This window comes from Paramacrobiotus metropolitanus, unplaced genomic scaffold, assembly GCF_019649055.1.
Source record: "Paramacrobiotus metropolitanus isolate TYO unplaced genomic scaffold, Prichtersi_v1.0 Parri_scaffold0000040, whole genome shotgun sequence".
NCBI classification, from domain to species: Eukaryota; Metazoa; Tardigrada; class Eutardigrada; order Parachela; family Macrobiotidae; genus Paramacrobiotus; species Paramacrobiotus metropolitanus.
Window position 1 is genome coordinate 881,859 of NW_026570260.1, and position 25,561 is coordinate 907,419.

At 47.9% G+C, this 25,561-nt stretch overlaps 6 protein-coding genes across 19 annotated transcripts; 3 read left to right on the top strand and 3 right to left on the bottom strand.

Moving 5' to 3' along the window:
- Window positions 1–798: 798 nt before the first annotated feature.
- On the bottom strand, window positions 799–9,811 carry LOC129590417 (atrial natriuretic peptide receptor 1-like). Of its 2 annotated transcripts, none has more exons than XM_055485628.1 (19): window positions 9,658–9,811; window positions 5,422–5,919; window positions 5,208–5,281; window positions 5,093–5,135; window positions 4,874–5,023; window positions 4,391–4,555; window positions 4,181–4,315; window positions 4,019–4,113; window positions 3,808–3,943; window positions 3,470–3,748; window positions 3,158–3,390; window positions 2,666–3,077; window positions 2,317–2,500; window positions 2,098–2,250; window positions 1,821–2,040; window positions 1,347–1,494; window positions 1,189–1,287; window positions 996–1,130; window positions 799–938 (listed from the first exon to the last, which is right to left on the bottom strand). In XM_055485628.1, exons 1-19 carry the CDS (start codon window positions 9,740–9,742, stop codon window positions 853–855), a joined length of 3,330 nt encoding a protein of 1,109 aa, XP_055341603.1. In that variant the 5' UTR covers window positions 9,743–9,811; the 3' UTR covers window positions 799–852. The 2 variants fall into 2 exon arrangements, with proteins under 2 accessions (XP_055341603.1, XP_055341602.1); XM_055485627.1 differs by having other exon boundaries at window positions 3,464–3,748.
- Window positions 9,812–9,963: 152 nt separating this feature from the next.
- Window positions 9,964–12,201, bottom strand: LOC129590423 (uncharacterized). Its single transcript, XM_055485641.1, has 3 exons — window positions 11,618–12,201; window positions 10,797–11,179; window positions 9,964–10,672 (listed from the first exon to the last, which is right to left on the bottom strand). Exons 1-3 carry the CDS (start codon window positions 12,018–12,020, stop codon window positions 10,106–10,108), a joined length of 1,353 nt encoding a protein of 450 aa, XP_055341616.1. The 5' UTR covers window positions 12,021–12,201; the 3' UTR covers window positions 9,964–10,105.
- Window positions 12,194–14,775, top strand: LOC129590421 (14-3-3 protein 1-like). 3 transcript variants are annotated; one of them, XM_055485637.1, is made up of 4 exons: window positions 12,194–12,702; window positions 13,223–13,801; window positions 14,013–14,131; window positions 14,216–14,775. In XM_055485637.1, exons 1-4 carry the CDS (start codon window positions 12,361–12,363, stop codon window positions 14,604–14,606), a joined length of 1,431 nt encoding a protein of 476 aa, XP_055341612.1. In that variant the 5' UTR covers window positions 12,194–12,360; the 3' UTR covers window positions 14,607–14,775. The 3 variants fall into 3 exon arrangements, with proteins under 3 accessions (XP_055341612.1, XP_055341611.1, XP_055341613.1); XM_055485636.1 differs by having other exon boundaries at window positions 12,195–12,738; XM_055485638.1 differs by having other exon boundaries at window positions 12,195–12,651.
- Window positions 14,776–14,929: 154 nt separating this feature from the next.
- LOC129590434 (uncharacterized) lies at window positions 14,930–15,845 on the top strand. Its single transcript, XM_055485654.1, has 2 exons — window positions 14,930–15,136; window positions 15,244–15,845. The coding sequence occupies exons 1-2, from the start codon at window positions 14,942–14,944 to the stop codon at window positions 15,583–15,585; spliced, it is 537 nt and encodes a 178-aa protein (XP_055341629.1). The 5' UTR covers window positions 14,930–14,941; the 3' UTR covers window positions 15,586–15,845.
- A 227-nt stretch (window positions 15,846–16,072) lies between these two features.
- Window positions 16,073–21,305, bottom strand: LOC129590357 (uncharacterized). 3 transcript variants are annotated; one of them, XM_055485538.1, is made up of 5 exons: window positions 20,716–21,304; window positions 18,721–20,248; window positions 18,161–18,666; window positions 17,095–17,733; window positions 16,073–17,039 (listed from the first exon to the last, which is right to left on the bottom strand). In XM_055485538.1, exons 1-5 carry the CDS (start codon window positions 20,923–20,925, stop codon window positions 16,218–16,220), a joined length of 3,705 nt encoding a protein of 1,234 aa, XP_055341513.1. In that variant the 5' UTR covers window positions 20,926–21,304; the 3' UTR covers window positions 16,073–16,217. The 3 variants fall into 3 exon arrangements, with proteins under 3 accessions (XP_055341513.1, XP_055341514.1, XP_055341515.1); XM_055485539.1 differs by having other exon boundaries at window positions 20,704–20,845; XM_055485540.1 differs by having other exon boundaries at window positions 16,880–17,039; window positions 17,106–17,733; window positions 20,716–21,305.
- Window positions 21,171–25,338, top strand: LOC129590358 (terminal nucleotidyltransferase 4B-like). 9 transcript variants are annotated; one of them, XM_055485542.1, is made up of 8 exons: window positions 21,171–21,594; window positions 21,695–22,788; window positions 22,899–23,051; window positions 23,128–23,341; window positions 23,509–23,913; window positions 24,047–24,182; window positions 24,251–24,640; window positions 24,691–25,338. In XM_055485542.1, the coding sequence occupies exons 2-8, from the start codon at window positions 22,483–22,485 to the stop codon at window positions 25,055–25,057; spliced, it is 1,971 nt and encodes a 656-aa protein (XP_055341517.1). In that variant the 5' UTR covers window positions 21,171–21,594; window positions 21,695–22,482; the 3' UTR covers window positions 25,058–25,338. The 9 variants fall into 9 exon arrangements, with proteins under 9 accessions (XP_055341517.1, XP_055341518.1, XP_055341516.1 ...); XM_055485543.1 differs by having other exon boundaries at window positions 21,171–22,788; window positions 22,899–23,055; window positions 23,132–23,341; XM_055485541.1 differs by having other exon boundaries at window positions 21,171–22,788.
- The last annotated feature ends 223 nt before the right edge of the window (window positions 25,339–25,561 follow it).

Sequence of the window (25,561 nt, forward strand, 5' to 3'; positions counted from 1 at the left end):
AAAAAAGACGATATGCTTCCGCGCGAGCGCTGCGATCTTTGGGATTTTCGACTGGTGTCAACGGATACGGGAGAGGCAGCGGACTTTTCTCGATCGTTCGAAAATTGCGGAAGGCGTTCGCGTGGTGTGCTCGGATCGGTCTCGATATCGCTGTCGCTTCTTAATAGCGGATATAGGTTTTCATGGTCGGCCAAGCCGAGATCGTCGGTGGGCAAGAGATGCCTGAAACGCTTCTTCCAATCGTAGTCGCCGCTGTCTTCTGTGAACGAATGCGGTTGCCCTAATACGCCAATGTCGTACAAATGGCGTACCCGCTCGAAGAGGCGTTCGGTGCGCTGTAAATCTAGTTGGTCGGAGTTGAATTTCTTGGTTATGTAGGAAGCGCTGGTGTCGGTGCACTCCGCTGGTATAACATTGCACGGGGAAGCTGCACTTGGAAGATAGGAAATGTCAGGAGGAGGTTCGGGAATGATGGATACCGCTTTGGTTATTTCAGCGAGTTTCTGATCGATTGCCTCGATGTTGGCCAATGTTTCGTTATCGGTAATGGCATCACTCATGTCAGAGCTCTTATAGCTTGTTTTGCAACAGCGCTCTTTCTGAGATCCAAGTAAACGTAAACAACTGTTTTACTATTAAGCGCGCCGCTGTTCAGCGATACACTGTAAAGGTACGAATACTTACTCCCTACCCTCTCACATCTTAGCAACAAATGGGCTAAATATTATTAGCGTACATAAAATGAACAATTAGAATAACAAGATCATTGCGGTTTGTAAAGGTCCCTACAAGTGCCCTGACCAAAAATATTCTTCAATATTCAAACAATAATTATAGCCGTAGAACTTTCAACTAGGTTAACCGCGATTTGCGTTTGCCACCCGGTTCCTCGTCACCACCGTAGAACTTCCGCTGCAGTTCCATCAGTTCAATGTTACCTAAGTAAAACGTGTAACTACGCAGTCTAACCGTAGCAACATGCCCTAGTGAAGTACCATCCTCTCCAACCAAGATATACGTCTTCATTTTGCCATGACCTTTCACATAGATCTCATCACTGTCAAAGGCGCGAAAGCTACCAAAGGCTTCGATGATGTTACGAGTTGCAGCGCTTATTCGCACTTTGTATGCTAAAAAACCGCAAAACCAGGTTCTGCAAATGTACCGACGGTAGCACCGCATCCTTACCTTCTTCAACGGTCATCATCCGTGTGGCGATGTTGAGGGTCTCCCCAAACAAGCAGAACCGCGGCACATGCTTGCCCACAATACCGAACACGATGGGACCTTTGTAAAAAATGCAGCGATCACTATTCCTATTAAAAGATCATGTAAAACAGACTTACCGGAATGGATGCCGAATCGCACCTGAATGCCTTCTTTCGGCATATGAGGAACGGGGAACTCTTTAGCCTGGAACAGTAACGTCAGCGCCAAACGACCCAGTTCTCGGGCGTGCAGGATGCCGTTGCGAATAGGCAACCCGGAAGCGGCCTATAATCAAAGTGGTGAAGCGTACAATTACTATACACAATTGGTACAACTATAAAAGTGCAAAATAATGTACAGCCAAAAAAATGCAGCCGATTCGAATGAAGAGATAGTGCAAATGCAGTCATCACGATGTCGAGTGTGGGTATGTTTACAGTCCGACTTTTTTCGGGTAATGCACGCGACCAGCAACATAAAGCACCATGTTTAACCGCAACGTCCTATTCCAGACGGCAGCATGTAGAAGGATTGTTTAGCTCAGCTTCTGTTACCGCTTTGTATAAACTAGAACTGCGCGAGACTAATTAAGCAAACAATACTCAGCTGACCGTTACGCGCTGCGTAAGAGATTCCAGCAGGAAGCAGTCGAATCTCGTAGCGGCTGACGCGTAAAACGTATGCAGCGCTCCCAGGAAATTGGCCGTCTCATCCGCACTACTACGTTCCATGACGCTGTTGAAGTTTATCACATCAACCACCAATACAGAGCACACATCCAGGTAATTCGGTTCCACTTTCTCCCCCCGCAGCAGTGCCGCGGTCATCAACCTACAGCAGACGATACTTACAACCAGCAAGCCGCAATGTGCGGTAGAAGGTACTCACGGTGGAAGATTACTGAAGAGGAGTTTTTCAGCACGGGCCTTCTGTTCCATCACCAACATATCCTTTTCCTCAATCATAGCTTGGAGACTGAGCGTATGTTCTTCCATCTGCTGCAAAAGGGCTTCCAGGATATTCAGCCTATCACCCATTCCACTAAAACAAGACAGATGAGCGGTAGCAAAAGTTGGCCCAATTTTCACCTGTATCATGACATCTTACAGGTTCTTGACGACATCTTTCATCACCACACGGATTTGGCTGAAGGTGGGTCGTTCGGTGGCAATTTCACTCCAGCAGCGCTCACACAGCGTAATCAGGTCAATATGGCACATAGACTCGTCGATCAGCGGCCGAAATGGCTTACCGCCCGGGGTGGCATGTTGTTTAATGGAGTTGTAGATTTCTAATAAAAACGATTACTGTTCTCATATAGATTGCTGTGTACCTTACGGTTAATTCAAATGCCTACTTCAGAATTAATTATCATTGCATACAAACTACAGTGACACAATCATAATCCATTAGCAAGAACTTGGTGTACATCTGCGCTATACGCCAGTCTACCTACTCTGCGCCGGCAGATCGTACATTCCGTACGGTCGCATCCGCATGATGATTTCCTGCAGAATAATGCTAAAGCTGTACGTATCCGCCTCCTTACTGCTGGAGCGGGTGACCTCCTCGGGATTGGTCTCCTGTTCGCGGATAATCTCGGGCGCCGTCCACAGTTGGGTGTAGTAGAAATCGGTGCGTCGTTTCTGTAGCCAGTACTCGGCAATGTTCAGATCAAAAAAGGAACTCAGTCCCACATCGCTGATCTTCATCGTGAAGCGGGAATCAATCAGACAACAACCGGAGAACAGGCGACCATGCACTTTAAGGGCGGACGTATGGATGAAGTACATACCGCGCACGATGTCATTGATGAAGGAGAAACGCAGCGGCCATTCCAGTTTGGCCGTGGGGCTATTGATGGTCTCCTGCAGCGTGAATCCGTTGTTTATTCCGCTAGTAATGCACGCGTTCTTTCACCATTGACAAGGAGCGCATGTAGGAATACCTCTAAACTTCCTCTGGAGCACAGTTCGTACAGTAATAATATCCGTCCTGTCTCCAGGCACGCCCCCATAAAATGCGCAATATTCTCATTGCGCACCTTCGTTATGCTGCGCACTTCCTGCACCAGCCCGTCACACATTCGCATCCGGCGTTTCTTCATCCAGCGGACACTAACGGGCTGTTTCTTCCATAGTCCCCGTGTTGGAGACACGGCCAGCATGGACATGGATTGGCCTGCAAGACCGCACGATCAGCTATGAAATTAGCAACATTTACTACCAGCCGGCAGTGGATAGTGATCGCCCACCCTCACCCATGCTGGCGCCCATACTGGCCCCAGCCGCCTCCTCCAAGGAGTTGCGGCGGGATTCCCGGCGCGCTCGTATCGACTGCCGTTTCTGGGTGATGAGCGCAGCCGAAGGGATGCCGTCGTCGGGACGCATAACCTTCAGGTCGGACCACAGGGCGATCCAGGCTTTGTCCAGGCGAACTTGTTCTTGATGTTTTCGGTAGAGGTAGAAAGCCAGTAAAACGGAGAGGAGCGCCAAAAAGAGAACAATGCCCACCACGATCTCTGTGATTGGTGTCTTCGCTACGCAATGTAATATACTTGTTGGCATTTAGTGGTATGTGCCATGTATTTCCTGGTACCTTGACAAACTTCTGCTGTTCCTTTAAAACCACATTTAGGCTCATTTGGCGGAAATGTTCCGTCGGCATCAGGCCATTGGTATGTTGGCAGAATGTCGGAAACGGTGTCATTCAAACCGAAATAAGACATAATGGGCTAAAATAAAATTCTTTTATTGCAGTCGATAGTTTCAGCAGCACATATTTCCAGTAAACTATTTTAGTGAATTACGGTGAATGTCCCGTTGCCAACATCGGTCATGGCGGAAAGCGTGTAGTCCTCACGAAGATCCTTGCCATTGGTGATGTAGATCGGTCCAGCCGCGCCTATGTGAACGTGCTAGTCAGGAGATACAGCCTCCCTCCATCAGTCGTAGATATCGACAACGCGTACCATCGTTGAAGACTTTCCCGGCAACGTTCTTCATCAGTGGGCCGGGATCATAGTTCATCTGCAAATCCTTTGGCTGCGATAGGTTCATGGTGTAGCCAATCAACATCAAGGCATTGTAGAAGCTCAATGCAAAGTCTGCAGCACCGGCGCTTGTCGCATGTGTCCACTCACAAAGTTGTTTGTTTATTGAATTTTACTCAGAATACGCACAGTTCATGGTGTAAGATGTATAATTAAACTTTGTCGAGAAGGCTTTAGCGCGGAACTTGGCGAGAGAGGCTTGGTACACGGGGTTCTGGCTTTTATCAGTGACGCCGGAAACCAGCAGGAACGAGTAGGCGGTTTTAGCGGCGTTATTGGAACTATTCGTATCATCTGAGGAATAAATAGATCTTTTGAACGGCCCCTTCCAGGAAATTTCCCGGTGCATAGAACTTTCGTTTAATTAAAATCACGCCGAATTCCGTAAAACAGCTAAAACTTTTTCACTTGCTTGCTTCTTTATCAATAGCATAGTATGGTACCAATTACCATAACCTTTTCCAATATTAATTGAACTTATAATTTATGCAACTCGCTGCTGCCGAAAGCGGCGATGAAAGACTGCTCCCTGAATTATAAGTGAAAGGGTGGGCGCAAAAATATTTATGATGGGTAACGCGATAGTTGTTGCAGAAACCGGGAAACGCTCACCTGATCGGTACCAGCCGGTTTTGGGTCCCAAAGCATCGTCGCCGTACTTGTCTATTGTGAAGAAGACGTAGTCGCCGCTCGTCATGCTTAAATTGGCCGCCGCCAGCATGAAGGGTCGCAGTAATGTGTTATTCATGAATAATCCGAAAACTTTGCAACAAAACGATATTATAAACGAGGTGGTGGCGAATAAGGATAGAAATTTTATCCTGATCTTACTTCTAGCATGCCCGGACGCCTCAGTTAGTGTGGACGAAATTTGCTGCACGACAAGCATGTGCACTTTACTTATAAACCAAACCTAAGTTCGGCAAATGAAATGCAAAGTAGTTACCGAGTTGTTGACAATATTCACGGGGAAATAAGTGACAGAGAGGTCACTCTTGTCCAGGTCAAGTTCGTGGTAATCTGCGTATATAAGAAACAGAGGTTAAGGGGTTATGAGTGCCTTGCTTAGCTATTAATTGCTTTATTATTTTGGCTAGGCTATTGGCCAATTAAGCACAGCCCAATAAAAACACCGTCAACGTACTTCATCGCGGGCATACTTGTATAATCGCCAACCCGATCGGCATCATTCACATCATAAATAACGGATACATTGTACCATTGCTGCCGGCGACATAGGTCCTGGAAGACGACAAACTGCTGATACTTGTTGTAACCCGTCCGACACAAATACGGATATGGGCTGATATCGGAAATATCCGTGCCACCGCCCGTGAACTGCGATATATTAAAGGCGGTAGAGGCGATGATGGTGGCTAAGAGTTTGTCGGAGCAGTATGGCCCAAGGATTGCCGATGTGGCCCAGGGCCCATTTTGGGTACCACCGAAGGGAGGCATGTAAAAGTAATTAAAAGACTTGACAAAGGCTTCACCCCGCGACAGGGACCCGGTGTCACTGCAGGGATAGGTAACGTTGAGGGCAGTGGACAGGACGGCTTTCAGGTTGTACTTGGCCAGGATGTCGTCCACTGCAACGTACATTGCTGGCATGACGAAGCGCAAAGGAGCCTGCGTGGTGTCGTTTGGCAGGATGAGGCCTGCAATAGACCGCTGCTTCATGATTTACTTCTAAACCAACACCATCTATTAATAAAGGCAGGGGAATACGGTTACAAGTGCATGATCTACTGATTCAAACAACGCGCTAGAAAATTAATAATGAGCTACCGTCAAATTTTCGAGCTGCGCTCTGGTCTATCCATGCACGAATAGCGCATTTCACAGTTTACTTTAAGAAAAAACACCACCTACTATTTCGCTCATCGGAATACGTTGACGGTTACATGATCGCGCTTCCAGTTGTTTTAATGGTCAAATGAACATGCCTGATGTACGTAGGATTATTTGAAAAGCGATAGGCTGCTGTAAGTTACGGTCAGCAGGCGCTACAGCAGTTCGACACAGTCTACAACATACTGTGCCAGCTTACAGTTTAAGAACGGGGGAAAGGAGTTGTAGAGAATCTCAGGACACAGCCACGACTTCACAGCGATGTAATTCCTGCCAGTAGCAGGACTGATTAGCAAACTGATATCGTATTTACGACGACCAGCCAGTTGGCGACCATGCTGTTAATTCCACGGCTTTCAGGGACACTATGTTCAGTACACCTAACTCTGACCTGAGAAATGCTCATCTCTTTCGCCTGGCAAAAATTTACAGAGAAAGACGATTGTAGCCGGCAGGAAGGTTGACGGGTTGATGGTTGATGTTCAATGAAAGTCATAAGCCTTTCTGCCAGAGGTCATCAGCCTTTCTCTAAAGGTCATCAACCTTTCTGCCGACGGCATCTATTGATTTGTCTATGTCGCCGTTGTATGCATTGTGGTTTATTGTGCGCACTGCGCATCCGGCATCAGTAACTTAATCTCAGCTGCAGTTTGAATGATTACTAGCTTTTTTACAGTCATGCGTTCTATACGTAAAGTAGTTTGTTTAATAGGATGTTTTACTAATGCAGCATCGGGACTCATAGCACGAGTGACTCGCAGTGCAACCGGCAGGAAGGTGGATTGGTTGATGTTCAATGAATTGCATCGACCTTTCTGTCGACGTCTGGCAGAATGGTGGATAAGTCATCCACCAATCTGCCGAAGCTCATCCAACCAATTTTCCGAAGTTCATGCATCAATCTGCCGACTCATCCACCTTTCTGCCGAACCATACTGTCGGCGCCGATTGATCAAACAATAACGCCATTGAGTGCATTCAGGCCCATTGTGAGAGTCAATCCATGTCACCACTGCTCCAGCAGAAATTTGGATGCAGTTATACAGAAGCGTTTATCAGTGGCTGCCTGCTATCTGACTCTTTTTTATCCCCTCATTTTCGTCTTTCCAATTTTATTTTAAAAATTTAAGTAGGAATTTTCGTCATCAACCTTTCTGCCGCCGGCAGAAAGGTTGATGACCTTTAGAGAAACGTTGATGACTCTGGCAGAAAGGTTGATGACCTCTGGCAGAAAGGTTGATGACCTTCATTGAACATCAACCATCAACCCGTCAACCTTCCACCGGCTACATCACGGAACGACTCAGGGCAAAAAAATATCCCTTCTCCCATGATTCTTCTGTGCCTTAACACTCTCGTGTGCACTCTAGCACTGCCAACCACCGATGGTCACACTTGTGGCAGTCCGGCCCGTGCTTGTGTGCACATACCCATTCATAAAGAGCGCAGCGTTTTAATTGGTTTTTGTACGCACGATTTGTGGGCCACAAACTAGCTCTAGATCGGCGGCTTATCTGAGTTATTGCAATTAAGGTAACTAGTATAAGGTCTCATATGCCCTTAGAGCAAGCGGGCGGCGGTTTTTAATTTTGAGTGTATAAGGCAGCGAATGTATAAACTATAAAGTGCAGTCTTGTAAACAGGTAAGCGCTGAAGCTGCAGGCCTTGGAAATTGTTAAGTATATGAGTTTAAGGGAAGTGCAGGGTACATGACAACTTAATTAGTTTCGAATCATACAGGGGTGCTACGCAAAATTGGGGCAGTTGTGTAAAATAAACAACAAAATAATTTAACATGTAGCATTGCTTTTCTTTTTGCACTTTTCTAGCATAACTTTTTATTGCGAATCTAGAAATACAGAAACCGCAATCTTTTGAAGCATCAGTAGGGAGCCGAGCACTGATTCAGGGGATGCGGTAGGGTCATTCTGTGTATGCTAATAACTCACTCTATAAAGACCAATATATATTCGTGAACTTTTCTGGGAACCGTTAAGGGTCAAAAATGGTGTTCGCTATCAGTTAGCAACAAAACCTTCAGCGATCAGGGTTTGAGCTGACGGCCGAAGAAAGTGCATCTACTTGTATGTTAAACATGACCCCTCGTAGAACATGGTTGCCTAGCTGCCGGATCTACAGAGTAAATGCCTTGAACAAATAATTTTTAGAAACAAGACCTGAGTCGTGTTAGTAAGTTTTCATATGCCGACAAATATTTAGCATACCGGTGGGGAAACGGAAGTGCCGGAAGAATGGCAAGAAACACAACCAAAGCAGATCGCAAAAACGTTTATGGGTGCTGTTTCATTTCGTTGCAATGGAGTGTCTTAGACTTGTTGTATGAACGAAACATTTAAAGTTGACGATCGATATGTGTTAAAAAAAGAACTTATCAAGAATGGTTGTCTGTGGCATTCCACGACTGTCCAGAGAATTCGAAGAGGAGGTCGCCCTCCACTTTGACAGTGCTCGCAGTCCAACTGAAAAGGTCACGCTGGCTTGACTGCAATTCATGCATGTTAGGCATGATTCGCAAGAGGATAGGATGACAAATAATTTTGTCTTATCACCATTAGACTATAGCCTCAAATGGATGGTTAAAAAATTAAGCATATGGGGAACGCTGTTACTGTCCACGGGTTGACCAGTATTTTTATGCTTGTCAGCTCTAGTTTTCACCTCACTGAAACTCGAAACACGCCCTCAGCGTAGTAATGAAGGCACGTTGACGGGGCAACAATGCCTTTTAAGCCGGGATCACTTGTTGCTGGCACAGCCTTAACATCAACAGTGAAAACCACCGTCTCAGTAAAAGCTCGCGGACAGTTTGACGGCTGTTGACAGGTTAGGATTATTAAGACTACGATATGCCTAAAAACCGTTTACTTTAAATTTACGGCTTGTACCCCTTTGCCCTTTGCCAGGGGATCTGTGTTTCAACTCTTTCGACTTTTCTTGCCGAGAACAAAACATAATCGCCCATGAATTACGTAGCAAAGTAAAATCTGTTCCACTCGAAATACAAAAGGTTACAAAGGAGACCCAGTACGACATCATTCTCATCTGGTAACAGTAATTTTGCGCAGGAGGCAGGGAATAATAATTCAAATCAAGTTGTACCCCAACTGTTATGAGAAAAACGAGGCCCCCCCCCCACCCACTTTTCCATGCTCTGCACACCGCCACATGCGGCCATCGGGTAACTCAGTTGTACTCAGAACTGAACTCATTTTTCCTCTTTCAGCCGAGGAAGTTACAATTATTTGTGTGAAATATGCTGAAAATCTAAACAAGCGGTCAGACTGCCAGTAATTCCAAGAATCTGCTGATATTACTCCTGCTTTATCGTGGGCAATTGACAAACCGTTAGCAAATAAAATGATTAACCGGTCTTTGACGCATAATCGCTTTCACTGTAGATAGACAGGGGTCTTGCACGTAATAACTACGTGATTGCCTCTGTTACCCGCGACAGATAGTCGTAGTAAAGTCGAAGTAGGATACGCGCATCTCGAGCCATCTTGTTGTGTAAATCAGTTCCTTACCAATGTAGATCTTTCTGGGTGCGGCTGGAACGGCATCCGATAGTCTGCCGGCCAGAAACAGAAGCATTGGTAAAGTGTTATGCATGTTCACATCGAAATTATCCTTGCAGAAGTGCCGTAGGGACCTGATCGGAATCGGCTGCGGCCGACTGAGTGACAGGTGCTTTTACTAATTGTTAGAAAGTTTTACTTCTTTTAAGACGAGTAAAACGGAAGCAGAATGAGAACCAAAGAGCTACCTAAACAAGTAGCATCATGTTGATCGGAGAATCGGAGAGTGAGACAGCGTAAGAAATCGTGTGAAAGTTTTGGATGTGGAATCTTTTTGTGCAATCACAGTTATCGATTTTCTGAGCCAAGTCACACACAAAGACATTTCACAATTTTCTCGTAGCGTAGCAACGCTTTAGAGAACATTTTATGGACAGCACAAGGCAACGTATAACAATCATTTAACCGATGATCTGCGCCGCGGCGCTGTATCGCGCGTGGCCTTCTTCACCGGCCGACTCTCGGTGACGCTGCGCCGCCGCTTCTTGACCTCCCGCACCGTTTTCACCACCTCCCGTTTTTTCCGTTCCCGCTCTCCGCTTCCTGCTTTGGCTGGGGTTTCACCACCCTCCGTTTTCGCTACTTCCGGTGCCGGAACCGGCGTCTCTTCCTTGTTTTCGCTCTCCGCGACCTTCGGTTTGGGCGCCTTCTCTGTACGGGCCGGCGCATTTCCGGTAAAAATCTGGAAGACTTCCCGTGATACCTGGGTGTACTTGATGGCTTTCTTCATGGTATCGCCGGACACTTTGCGGGGCACGCGTATTTTGCCTTTTTCCAGAAAAGATAAGATGCTGTTGACCATAAGATGCAGGATAAACGCCGTCTTGTAGGCTTTGGCCGGGTCGAAGGCCCATTCGGAGGTCGGGTGTTTTTCCCGGTTCCTTTCATCTTTGCAATAGCGGTCGTATTTACTGTAGATGTTGAGAGCTTCGCGGCTTAGGTGGAAGGTTTCGCAAGTGTCATCCTACAACTGAGTGAGTGACCACAACTCTAAGCCTAACCGAATATCGTAAAAATTCTAATAGAATCGAATATCGTAAAAATTCTAATAAAATTCGTACAAAATACTAAAACAAAGTACTTCGTACCGTTTCCAAGTACGCGTTATATAGTGCCGTGAACGTTCCTTCTAGGTCAATGGCGGGTGCTCCGGACGGGGCCGTCGCAGCGGGCAGTCCCACTAAGGTCACCAACCAACGGGCCAGGTGGCGCTCCACAGTGTCTGGTGCCATCCGGAGCACGTTGGCAAACAGTTTGGGGTGGGCGCTGCCATGCATAATAAAGCAGCCCTGGCTGAACTTGTCCACGGGACGGCGCCAGTTGGTCTGGATCGCTAAATTCAGGCCAGCGAATCCGCGATTCAAAAGCGTAAAGCGACTCAGGTTGCCGGAAATGGCGCGTAGATGCGGAAGAATGTTGTCTTTCACCAGGACCAGAGTACCCTTAGCGCCGACGATGTGTTTATCCAAACCTGCAAAAGAGCTTTCTCTACACCACTCTCGTATTCTTATAAATACGATAACTAGGAAGCTATCTGAAACGTTTTCGCGTCTGGTAGTTTTGAATTTTCCAAGTTTCTAAGTTGCACCATGAAATTTCCATAGCAGAGTACAGGACAGAGCAAAGAGTGCTTCTAGAGAGCACTTGGTTCTCTAAACCTCGTAACCGAAAAGTCGTCGTTGTATTTACACTTATTATAGTTTACTATTTACGTGGTTATAATCTGAAATGATTTGCAGAGCACGAAAACGCTTCACTAAAATCATCGTATTATTTGTTTGTATAATAATTCAACTATAGTATTATTACAATCAGTAATAAGTAATTTGACTCGATCGTGTTTTTGAATATGCTGTCCGTAAATCGACAGAATGAGGTTTTTTGAGTTCCATGGTTGATGCTTACTAACCGTTGGCGCTAGTGACATCACACAGCACCTTCTTCTCGTGGCTCCTTTCGATTTTAGACAGAATATTCGTGCAGAACTTTGTCATGGGCTCTTCTAGGTTGCGTTGCGTGGGACCCAGCGTAAGGAGGTACAGCGACGGCACGTGCTCCCACATGGGCGCCGTATCGGGCTGGTAGTTAATGACCACCTTCCCGGCTACCACCGCGGCGGTAGTAGTTAGAAGCGCCGCTAAAACTGCATTTTCGTGGGTGTTGTGTTGGTGCGCCCACTGCCTTATGGCGGTCGCGATACTCTCCGGGACGTAGTCGTCCAGTTGGTGGCAGGCCGACGCGCTGGCCTGCTTGAAGTATGAGTTGGCAATACCGTCCGACACTTTTCCGTGGAACCAGCTCCCTTTTGGCATTGTGCGGCGATCTGGAGAAGTCAGTAGTACGAGAGCGTAGATTCGCTAATTATAACACTTTAAATAACTAGACTAGACATATGATATCACGTCCTATTTAAGCATTTGAATTGCAGCTTTCGCGCTATCCTAACGAACAAACGCCTGTGTTTCCAACGTAACTGCGCCACAAATTATTGGTGTCCACAATCAGCTTCACTGATGCTTCCTTTTTTGCATAATATGTAATTTTGATAAAATTAATACTTCAGCTAATAAATAAAAATTATTGTGTCGTAATTCCTACATGTTCTACTTATCCGCTATTGAAAACTGGGGAATGCCCCATCCCCACTAACTCATGGCTCAACCCCCACCGAGTGGCATCCAGCGCAGTTCCATCCTGTCCACCAGCTCTTCTGGTCAGTCGGATGGCAGTCCACCGGCGGCCGCCACCCCGGGAACTATCGGCCCGGTAATCATTTCGGCCGCAACGGGACTGGCGCAGCAACCGTTAGAGATGGTGCAGAACCAGGTGCGGGCCAATTTCCGGCAGGTTTTAGGAGTTGGGCACCCTCACGCGCATGCAACTATCCTTCAGCAGCGCGCCGCCCAGCTGCGCCCGGCAGTGCCGACCGCCCTGGAGACTCAAGTGCGTACGACGTTAATGCAGGCGTTGAACCCTTTCGAGGACCAGAATACGGTGCGCAATACCCTGGTGCAGGCGCTGAATTTGCCGGTGCGCTAATTTTTTTCAAATATTCAGACTGCTGTAAGATGCGTAAAAGGTCAAAGCCTCAGCTAACGATACTTCTTATGCTTTTTTTGTTTTAGCTCAAGTGCTGGGCATTTCGTTTGTGTCAGGCTAGGAGAGTACAGTATAGTACTACTACGAGTCCCTTGTGCTTTATTTACAATTAGCGGTGTTGAAGGTTCCCCTCGAAATGTCTAAACTATTTAAATAAATAATTTATCTTATTTAACTTAACTCTATTTTCTGAAACGAGTTTAATTTACTTTGATGTCAAAGTTTACTTTGCGTCGGTTTCTTTGATGTTAAAGGAGCCGACATCTAGTGCGGGCGGTCTGGGGGAATTCTCTGTCCCTTAAACTCGCGCGGATACAGTAACAATGTGTATTGAACGGTACCAGCGTAAGGAAGGTTTCCTTAAAACTGGAATTACAGTATGGAGGTTCTTCTACTTAAAAAATAATGTTTGCAGACAGGTACCGGTACGGAAGCCTCTGTACGCAACCAGATCATCCGCGCCCTCAGCCAGGCCCAACAACAATTAACCGGCACCCAGACCCAGCTGTTGCAGTCCCTGGGCATCCAGCCAACCCCCACTTCGTTAGACGAACAACTGCGTACCCCCCTCTTGCAGGCCCTGAACTTATCCCAACAGGACCTCACCGTCCATAACCAGCGGCTGCAGCGCGCAGCAGCCAGTGCCCCACCGCCCTCCCCGGTGGCAGCCCCCTCACCCACCCGGAGCGTGGAGGGCGGCTGGAACCTCGCGGTTAATCCCCAGTTGCTGGGGGCGCCAGAGCCCAGTACGAAGGAGGATTACTTGTTTCTGGCGGACTGCTCGTTCCGGGCGCACCGACACGAGGAACTGTTGAACCATGTGCGAGCCTTTTTGATGGTGCGGGATGGGAAGAGAGACTTGCTAAAGGATGAGCGATACTTTATTGCGGTGGCATATAAAGATTCGGTGCGAAATGTAAGGGATTCTTGGAGGAAAATTCGCCGGGCAGATGTGGAAGCGAAAGACACTTTTAAAGCGAAAACAGCTGCAAATGTGAGCCAGAGTGACTTCAGGTTCATTTTTGTTTCTTTGCCGGCTTTGTAAACATTTGAAATGCATTGTGCGCTGATTTAATTGCCGGTGTATTAGTCATGGATATGATCACGACTTAGCTATTTTAGTTACAGAACTTGCGTAATATACTGACTAACCGACATGAACATGGCAGTGTTAAATCATGCTTTTAAAGTAACCCCATTCGTAGTACCGCGCAGAACTGGAGATCAGGATGCGAGTTATTTGCAATGAAGGCCTGATGGTTTCCAGCAAAATTCTCTCGGAAGTGGTTTCCAGTTTGGAAACCCGTCTGTACTTCCAAAAAGTGTAGGTAATAATCATCGCGTGCCAGCTAACAGTGAAATTTTATCATTGTGCTTTTGCGATAAACTCTAATAACGCCGGTTGTAGTAAGGGTGATCTTTACCGGTACATAGCGGAATACTCTACGGGTGTGGATCGCGTGGAGGCGAGTAGTCTGGGCAGGACAGCGTATGAAGAAGCTGACCGCATCAAGACCTGTGTGTCGGCTGTGCATCCGCTGCGACTGGGTTTGGCACTGAACTTTGGGGTATTCCTGCGCGATGCCTGCCAGGACTCTGGGCGTGGCTGGCGAGTGACGAAGGCCGCCCTAGATGATGCCAATCGCGGCTTCCAAATGCTGGCGGAATTAGATGCTAATGATTATCGCGAGTCCAACGGGTTGCTGATGAATCTACGCAGGAATCTCATGCGCTGGAATACGGCCGAGATTGATATGGAAACACAGAATCCCAATTATCCTGTTAATCTTAGGGGCTAATGTCTTTTGGTAAAGAGACTGGTCTGATGCTCTGATTGCAATATTATTACATTAATGCTGTCATAAAACGGTTATATAGAGCCAGCGAGCTAACAGAAGGTAGTCAAATTACATGGAGGGCTCGCATAGTGATATTCGTCAACAAAACAATAAACATCATTATCGAAAATACTTCTCGCATTTTATTCGTTTCTTACGCGTTTCTGTTCATTCGATCGGATTTCCGACTATGCGTATTACTTGCTTAAAGAAAGGCGAATTATCGCTTTGAACCATGTTTCAGAATTAACGCCAAACGTGTAACATATTTTCCACAAACGCAGCAATAAGACAGAATGGATATTTCCGCCTTCACAGACACCAAGAATTTCCCCTCCGTCAACCCTAAGGTGACGCTGGAAGTGTATCATCATGATCTGAAGTACACCATCAAAAGCCATCCCAATGACATCGGCAGCGTCGGCTACGTGCCGCCACGGCGTACCGAGAATCCTGCGTTTTCCTATTACCACACACCGACTGCACTCCGAGTACGTTGATCAGGCACGCAAAGTAAAGTTATCATACGCGCGCCTAACAATGACGGCGTTTATTTGGGGAAATTCCCAATGCTGACCTCTTGGGTTCGCTGCTGCAGAAAGTGTTAACCACCAGCAGCGACGCTCAGTGCTCCAGCTACGGCTACGACCAGAAGGCCAAACACGAGAACCGACGCAGTACGCGCACTTCGCGCATGCAAATCTGGAAAGAGGAAGAGGCGCGCAGCGTCCCTCTCCTAAGTTCCAGCGCGATCGGCCGCTTTAACAAAGAGGACGCCGCGGTGGATGTGTTCAAGTTCAGTCGGCCGCAGATTCCCTGCATCCAGCAGGAGTTTTACTCCACCACCGGGGTACTGCCCGTCTTCGTAACTACCACGCTACAGGTCCTACCTGGCATGAAAACCGCCAGTGCGGAGGATGAGAAAAAATTCTATCGGTGATGTGCTTGCTGAAGCTGAGCAAAAGCCAGCTTGTTTTAATCTGTCTTCCGTCTAAGCATTGGTGGACGGCGGACCGTTGGCCTGAATCTGATGTTGTGTAAACAGCTCGTATTAATGAACCAGTCATTGAGCTGTCACAGCATATTTGAACGGTGTGATCAACGGTTCAGTGGAATTTCGTTCGTTTTGGCTTAGAGGCCAATTAACTGTTAATTTTGGACTTTTTACTACTTTGGCGATCATACATAATTATAATTTTAGCAATTATTAATTTCAATTTGCTCGTATTTCATGAATTCGTTTACCACTCCAAAATTTAACCGGTCCAGTGGCCTTATTACTTAGGTAAGAAAATATCGTGCGCACAATAGCATTCGTTGAAAGTGGAGAAAAGTGTGCACGTTCCGAATCCGATAACTAGAATTCATCATTTTCTATTTATCCACCAAGAAACTAGTTTTTGCTGCTAATGAGTTTTTTGCGCAGACAACACCCGGATTTTATTACCTTTTTAGCCCTCAGACCGCCGCACTGATCGCATGTAATACGATTTTAAAACACCCACAAAGACAGCAACAAAAAATAGACAAATTTTAACGTAAAACATTATCACAATTTTTAAGAAAAAAATCTTAACGCACAGCAATGGGAGGCGTACCGTCGTTGACCTTTCGACTTTCTTTAATTGCCGTGCGAATTACCGATTCCACCCAGCGCCGCACCCGTTCCTCAAGGGACAATTCTTCCTCCGGCTCGCTACTGACCGGCGAGCGAGCCCCGTCACGGCTGGAGGCAGGCGATTTAGTTGACGACGCCGAAAATTTACCGCGCGGCTCCGGGGTCTTACGAGCCGGCATCAGATTATCGTTTCTGTCCGATTTTGGCGAAGAAATCTCACCTTTTGGCAAATGTTGATTGTCGGTCTTCTGGGATTTTTCAGGAGTTGCGAGCTTTGAGGATTTTTGGGATTTCTCTGGAAGTTCAGAATTTTGAGATTTCTCGCCGACTGCAGGTTTGGAATCTTTTTGCTTGTTAACGGCTGATTGAGACGGTGGGCGAGAAGATTTATCTTCAACCACCGGTGACGGTTCGGGTCGTTGATTTTTTTCGGCTGGGGCGCTTTTGGAGGAAGACCGGCGCCGGAAGCGGCTAAAGAAACCGCCTTCTTCTTTTTTCTCGGGTTTTGCTTCGGGGGCGGCACTAGGAGCGACTGCCGCAGGAGCAGCCGGAAGAAGCGCTTCCCTTTCTAGTGCGGAAGTAGCCCGTCTTTGTGAGGACGACGCTGGTGTCGGTGCAGGGGGCGCTGGGGTTTTTTCTGTTGCGGAACTGGCTCGGCGCTCCTCTTTTTTCTGGGCGTCTTTTTCCGGTTCTTTCTGTAAAACTTTCAATCGTTCGTCTGGTCTTTCGACAAGCTCTTTTATTCCGTCCTCAGTTTTTGCTTCGGGAGGAGGGGCCTGTAATGGATCAGTGTTGCGATTAGTTGCTTAATTCAGCCGCCATCGTACTTACAGTGGACCGACCTTGTGAGGCGCCGCCTATATTCTCACTGCCGGACGGAGTGGTAGCGCAGACAAAACTAGGAGATTGTCCCGGGACTGGCTGACCCGGAATGCAGTGGAGGTCAAACCCTCCGGCCGCAGTAGTGGTCTGCGACGGCGAGAGGCGCGATGGACTAGGGTTTAGACCGCTCTCGTGGCTGGCAGTGCGAGGAAGCGGTTGGCCGAAGGGAGCATTGGGAGACAGCTGCTCATGGCTCCGCGCCGCGTAAGGGGTAGCAAATGGCTGACCGGGTAATGGACCGCTTGTCGGGTACTGGACCACTTGTTGTTGGTAAGGCGAAAGACCAGGGGCTTGTTGGTAGTTAACCGGAGGTTGCTGGTGACTTCCAGGTGGCGGATAACTGGAAGGTGGATACACAGGAGGTTGCGGAGGACCGTAGCCCGGGGGTGTCTGCTGGTAATACGGAATCTGAGGCTGCTGTTGCGGGTAATAGAATGGCTGGGCCTGGGGCACTGGATAACCTCCTTGGACGGGTGGCTGGGGGTACGGAACGGGGCCGTAGCCAGGCGGGGACTGTTGGTAGACTGTGCCGGGTGGAGGCTGGTAAGCGTATTGGCCGGGCACAGGCGCCGGTTGGCCGATTTGACCCTACATGACGAACAATCTCAGCACGAATCTAAATTGGTTCGCGTAATTAAAGACGCAATTGAACGTAGTCCGATTGCGTACAGCGGGCAACCAAGGGAGGCTCTGTCCACTTACGTAGGGGTTGTTAGGATCGCACAGTTTGCACGGTTTTTTGTAAAACTCGTGCCGGAAAAAGATTAGAAAAGACGATAAAATGATCTTTTCCTTATGTGGTATGCGAAACGTTGCATTTATTGACGCCAGTCAAGTATAATCTTTCAAGAGCCAAGACCGCTAAGTTGACACAAAAATGTACTAGTTTTTGTTACGGTAAGAATACGTCACGTAGCAACTAGAAGCGAGTATATACTCGTATAGAAGTATAGGTATCGATGTGAGTGAACATCGGATTATTTACGATGACACGCACTAGTGTGAAATGCATTACCTGTGCAAGCGCAAGTTGTGAGAGACTGGCATAAACACCCGGCTGCCCCGGCGCCATTCCCTGCTGTCCGGTGTACTGCTGCTGGCCGGCTGTGCTTCCTGGCTGACCGTACGCTGTCCCTGGTGAAACAGCGGCGCCCTGCTGGCTTAACTGAGCAAATGGGTTAACTGCACCCAGTTGTTGCTGCTGGGGCTGACCCTGCAGGAACTGTCCTCCTCCAGGTGTTTGCTGATACTGGGGGAATCCGGCACCAGCTGGTGGCTGGACTTGCCCTGGAGCTGCTGGAACCATTTGCCCTGGACTTTGTCCCCCGGCTTGAGCTGCGCCGGGTTGAAACTGCCCCAAAGAGGATGGACCCTGCTGCAGCTGCCCGGCACCCGCTGCACCGCTCGGGGCTTGACCTTTTGACCGGGTTGCTACAGGAGTCCCGGCTGTCGTAGGCACTGCAGGCAGCTCTAAGCTCATGGAAGTCTGTTTGTGGTTTTGGGGCGCAGCTGCGGACTTGACTACAAAAAAAAACGTTTAGCAGATTCAATACAGTGCAGGAAGAGCTTAAGTACCGCTTTGTATTAAGCTGGTTCGCGTTGCGGGTGCTGCGCCTATCGCACCGGCCCGTGTCGCAACGTCCACCGGCACTGCTTGTCCAGGGTGCTGCAGTCCTTCCGCGGTAGCCGGTCCCGCTTGGGGCACCGCCGCGGGCATCCCGCCAAATCCCGTCTGCAGTGTCCCGAATGACTTCTGACCCGGGATTCCCTTTTGTCCAGTGTTTGCATCTTCCACCATAGTTTCGGAGATCTGCTCTTTCAGCTGGCTCACTTCCGCGCCGAGCTTCTCCAACTGATCCCGGGCGGTTTCGCCCAACTCGGCAGCCCTAGCCATCATCGCATTTTTTACCTTGGCGGCATTCTGGCTCAGCTTTTCCAGTCGGGCTTCGGTGACGCTCTGGGTCTGAGTTTGGGACGTAGCCGTGCCCGGAATGCCGGCTTTCTCGATGGACCGCGTGCTCGCACCCGGAATCTCCTTAAGGCTTCGGTTAGATCTGGTGGAACTTTCCGGTCGAAGCTCGTCCTGCTTGCTTGGGGTCCTTCCGTCTATAGGCCGCAGCCCACTACGACTTGTCGTGACCTCTGGAAACCCTGAAGCCTCTCCGCTCCTCGCGGTTCCCGACCGGACAACCGCTTTGCTGGGATCAACGCCAAATGTGTCGAATACTCCCGGCTTCGTACCATTTTTTGTGGCGGTAGCATTCTCCAGGGATTTAGCGTCCGCCATAGCCGAGCCTCCCTGTTTGATGTCCGCTTTGCTCCCGGACTGCATATTGCTGTACAGATTTTCCGCGTGCCCTTGCAGGTCATCAGCCGCTTTACGTATACTTTCAGCCGCCTTCTGCACCGCTTCGGCCGCTTTGGCCTGTCCCTCCTGGAGGCGACCAGCAACTTCTCTCTGGTAAATATCAGCTGCTTTAGTCTGTCCGTCCTGTAGGCGACCGGCAACTTGATTCTGGTATATTTCTGCCGCTTTTGCCTGGCCTTCATGCAGCCGTCCCATGATGTCCTTCTGATACGAAGATATGGAAACACCGGACGGTGACCCGCCGAACTCAGAGCCCACATGTCCGGCATGCTCGCGCTGCACCGAGTCCATCTGGTCCTTGACAGCGTCGGCCATTCGACTAACTTTTCCAGGAATATCGTGTTTAATGGCGGTGTCGATGAGCTTGTCCAAGATCACTTCTGTCTTGCTGGGGGATGGCTGTAGTCCCGAGCGAGCGTCCGCTACTGTGGTCGGCTTGTCAAGGGTGCTGGCTAGTTTGTCCTGGAGGTTATCATTCCGCACACTACGCAGACTGGGCGCCAGACTGATCCCGCTAGCCGGTTGACCTTTGCTTTTCTCTTTCGGGTCGAAGCGTTTCAGGTGGCGGATCCATTCGTCGCGGTCCGTCTGGCTTTGGGCTTTATAGAAGATATCGGTGCCATCCTTCGCGAGGAACATCCGGATGGCCATTGCAGGTGGAATCTCTCCGGCCGGATCCACCGGGGCAATGGCCTCCCACTGTGCCATGTCGAAGACATGCTTGTCATTCTTGGACTGCAATAATCAAAATTAATACGAGGAAGGAAATATTTTGAGCATTAGATTTTGTAAGAATGTGGGTTTTGTGAGAATTCTGGGTTGCAGCTAACCAGTTTGCTGTCTTTCGATAATTTCTACAAATCAGATGAGAATTAAAGACAGAGGAAATACGTCCGAGCGTAAGGTAACCTCATTTCAATAAAAATGAGGCAACAAATATGAGCGTTACTATAAAACAAAAGCAAACAGAAACTCTTAAAACCGAAACCAACAAAATTCGAATGTTTTATTGACCGATTTTTAATACTACATTGTAAAAACAAACCTTTATATTCAAAGGTCAGAGCACTATAACCTCTAACAAACTAAAGCAGGCTCACGGTAAAATCACAATGACATTCTCTTTCGAGCTACGAATAAAAGGTTAAGCCCCGGTGAGCATTAGAGGGTTGGCGGCATCGTATACGCACCTAATAACTTACAAGGGGCGAGTTGTTGATCTGACGAAGGACACCGTCCTCGCGCAGTACCCAGTTGACAGACTCCATGGCGGTAGTGGAGAAACACAGGCAGCACGACTTTTCTACGCGCTGCTCCACGTTTCCCTGCTTGATGATAGGCCGCTGAAGGGCACTGACCACCGAAGTGCCCGACGGCTCATTCTTCGGTGGGGGTCCGGCGGCGCCGGGCATGTCTCAGACGAGGCTAAATACGTCAGACGATCTGGGCATAGTACAATTTTTCCGGGATATCGGGAAGGCGATTAGATCATCATGTGCATAATTCTACACATATGCGTAGGACAGATGGACAGCGCCCTCCGGCGCACGATCTACAACGATACTGCTGGTGCTAACAAGTTTTAACCTGGTTTCAGGCGTAATACAATCCTTAGCAACATTCTTTCCAGGGTTTCTGCAGGAAGAGGAAGGTTTCTGGCTGAGAAGAATAAGTACAGGAAAAGATTGCTATAAGAAGGCGTTTTCGTCCAGTTTAATGCAAGAATATTTTAGTACTGCGTTCATCACCTGAGGGCACCTCCACGTTAGCTTAAATCACACTAGCCTGCGTTACCATAATTAGACAACACACTGATATGATGCGTCATGGTTACGTAACCAGTCATGCTGTGTACATAAGATTTTCGTACGGCTAGTCGTGACATCATTCTGCAGACACGACCGCTGTAAAGTCAACATTATTTTGACTCAACTGAAAGATGGTTTTGTCAGCATTATTTTGACTCAACTGAAAGACGGTTTTGGCTGCAATGTGGAAAATTTGTGTGCCAAAAGTTTTGGACTTAATTATCTCCTTTCTTCACGCCAAACAGTGCATCCTGTGAATTGTTTTAGCGCTACGTAAGCACTGTGGTTAATCGGTTCTGTGACTTAATTGCGTGATCACTGCGATGCTATGGTTTTATCTTGGATATGACTACTGCAGAATTCTGTATTGCAGCAGAAGGAGCCCACAAACATTCCATAATAAACCATTCCAGCAACTGGCACACTTATTTGACAGCCCAGTGACTATCCTGGCTGCTTCTGCAGGAGTATGCAAGAGCAAACTCGCGTTCAGCAACTGCAGGCTGGAAGTTTGCTTTTCGGTTATGATATAGCCAGCGTTACAACAAAAGTTGCTCAGAATTTGTTTCGTGCTTAGCCGCACAGTGGAACAATTCTTGTCTTGTCTTGGGTTGTAGAATGGCGATAAATGTCAACATTAATATGGGCAATTGCCAGGAAAATTAAAAAGAGTCTCTTGATATCGAGCAGCTTTTCGCCGCTTTATACCGAAAACTGATCGCAGCATCAAAACGGCAACTTTTGTGACCTCGCACCGTACAACGTTACCGGTCGGCTGGTTCGCTTTGCGTACGAGCATCTCGTGTTGGCCATCTTGGCGTACACTTGCTACAAAATGAATTATAAAATCAATGAACTCATTTCATCTCCCCAGGTTGTGAGCACATCGGTTACATTGTTTTCAGCTGGGACTTATACGACGGAAAGTACTGTACCGCATTTGCCTGGCTAACGGCTCAGCAAGGTGGTTACGCCCAGCATTTGCGACAGGTAGGTTATCGAACAATGGGTTCAGGCTCACATAGTGAAGGGAATATGCCCTGACGCTGGCGTGCAAGCCAAGCGACTGAGGCTGCACATGCGTGAGATGATCAAACATCGAATGCAAAAGAACAAAATGTAAGAAATCACATCCGCGTCTACACAACGCAACAGAACACAATGGGAAGAGAGAGAACAGATGAGAAACTGTACGTACGCAGTAGTACAGCACACACTCTATACGCCATCCCTATTCTCATCGAAGACATTATGACACTATCTTCCGATACATCGGTTGCTACGCTACGTTGCTGCACCAGCCATAAAACGCTCCTTTTCTACTGGTTTCCCGCGGACTATTGTCGTTTGAAATTCGTCTGCTGTTATTTTTATTATGAAACCGCAACGTTCTGCGACAAACCTACTCTGTACAACCCCTACGCCCTGGAAAACCCGCGAACGCCGCTACCGCACAGGCATGTTAGGGTATGTGCACTCTTTCAATGTTGGTCGATCCGTATACACAGATCTTTTGGTCTGACCTCAGAGAAAGATACGGTCAGATCTCACAGTATACGATACGTTCATCGATATAGTGGGTACAACGGTGTTTGCCTTTGAACAGTCTGCATGAGGAAATTGAAGATTTTGCTAACTGGATCGCGCCCACCCCGGCCGAACAGCGGATGCGGTTGGAACTGATGCAGCGTTTACGCACGGCGGTCACGAAGCGCTTTCCGGATGCCGTGGTGGGTAGGTCGACCAATGCATACGCGGCCTGCTTGCATCATCAGAGTTTCTTACTATCATTGGCTTCTTTTTCAGGTAGATTACTACGGCAGTTACCGTACGGGATTGTACCTGCCCACCAGCGATATCGACGTGGTGCTGTTGAGTGAACGCACCGCGCTACCGCTGTACACTGTTAAGGATGTCCTTCTGCAGGCCGATATCGGCGCGCCGGAGTCGGTTAAGGTCCTCGACCGGGCCTCAGTGCCCATTATCAAGCTGACAGACCGACATACCGATGTCAAGGCAAGTGACTCGTTTTTAATTTGGTGGTTTCTCTTTAACAAATAAAAAAACGATGAAAAAACGATGACTAAATATTGTCAGTATTTTTAGTTTAATTATTACAGCTGGATTTAAACTCAACCACGCTATATTAACAAAGTTTTACGTGACCTTTGCCTTTGTTATAGATAGATGTCAGTTTTAACATGGTGAGCGGCCTGCAAACCGCCGAGCTGGTGCTGACCTTTCTGAAGGAGTATCCCTGTCTTGAAAAATTGGTGCTGGTGCTGAAGCAGTTCCTGCAGCAGCACGGCCTCAACGAGTCTTTCACCGGCGGCATCGGTTCGTACGCTCTGGTACTTCTCACAGTCAGTTTCCTGCAGCTGCATCCACGCTACAATACCCTCGAAGATGGCGTCAATGTTGGCGCCCTGTTAATCGAGTTCCTGGAACTGTACGGCCGTCACTTCAACTACGTGGACACGGCCATTCGTATTAAGGATGGGGGCTGTCATCTGGCTAAGGAAGAGCTATGGCGCGATGTGAGCGGATGTCAAAGGTCTCCGACTTTTAGTATTGAAGATCCACTACTGCCAGGTACACTGCGAGTATGTCATCACACGCATATCGTGACTTAAGATTCGTCATGATTGTATCCATTATTTTAATAGCGAGCTATTCCAGATATATATTGCTATGTAATAGTTTTTTCATGGTCAAATTTGGGTAGGCAATGACGTCGGCCGGACATCGTATGCTAGTCCACAGGTTAAACAGGCGTTTGAGTCCGCCTATTCTCGTCTGTATACTGCCGTTGTAGAAAGCTCAGGGCAAACGGACGACAAACTATGTGCGTCCCATTACAGGTAGGAGAAAGATTAAAATTTTTTACTGCTTAACTATCTCATGCCAAACGGTTAACCTTGTGTCTTAGTTTTCTGGGAAGGATAATACAGGTATCCGATGATATAAACAACTACCGTGGTCGCATTAACCGCCAGTACCCAGCCGAACCGCAGCCGGAATTACCACTAGTTCCTGCCGCTACAGATACCGATATCTCCCCATCGACTTCCAATTCCGACAGTAATCGCTTGCCTAAGGATTTTGGTGACCTGTCGCTGATAAATCCATTAATCTCGCATTCCGACGATGATTGCTGCGCCGACGAACTGGCCAAACTGTCCAATATCCATCACTCAGAGAGCTCCATGCCTTTTGTGGATGCCAATGTTTCTGCACGCAATATCGGGGCAACTATCAACGCCGCTCTGCCTCGACCATCCACCAAGCATCTTTCTCGCTGCGTAAGCAAGCCATCCAGGTACGCTACTGAACACCACCTTTAGGGTCAGTAGTAAGTAACCTCTGTAGTTGCAGCGCGTCCTCGTCCACAGAATCGACCAGTCTGTCCGATGACCTTTTGGAGCCGCATCTACGCTTCACCGAACTGCCACCGATACAGAGATCACTATCCGGTGTTCCAATGGCCAAAAAGCAGGAGACACGAAAGCACGGCGGTTGGGACGGATCGGTTGAGCAATATTGTCGCTATCGAACGCGGTATTTTCGCCGGTCGCGCAGTCGGATGAACGGCTTTTATCTAAACGACGCAGATCGGTACCCGCGGAAGAGCGCTTCGGAGATTATTCGGGAATTTGAGGAGCGCGAGAAGGAACGCGATGCTGCGGTGCAGACGATGACCGACACTTTTGTACCGTCTTCAGTTAATTGTGAATGATGGAGGTTGCTGTGTGGAAGTGGAAAACATCCGCCAGCTCGGTGGGCTAAAAACTGATTTTACTTACTTTTATTTGTGAAAATTGAAGGGTATACGCAGTGTCCCATACGCGTCCTGTTAACTGGATGTTTTGGGTGACTGTTGTTGGGAAAGTTTGTCTGTGATTCGGCACTTACTTGTTCAGTGCATCGGATTTTTTTATTTTTTCGATATTTGATTTTGGACGGTTGCCTTCTTGAAAACGACAGAGGTTGCCTAAAACTAAAAAAAGACGATCGCGATCGAAAGCTTGTACGAGTTGATATACTACTAAATATACTACTACGAGTACTTAATAGTCGCCGCCGAGGAAATCATAAGCGTTGTAGTGCAAGCGAGCGACTGTGCAAGTAAATTAGGGTTGCTTGTTATAGGTAACTTCGCTTGCAGTGTTCAGACTAAGTATCTGTACTACAGAAGGATAGTTAATATGTTTGCTTGTGCCACTTATTTGTGGTCGAAAAT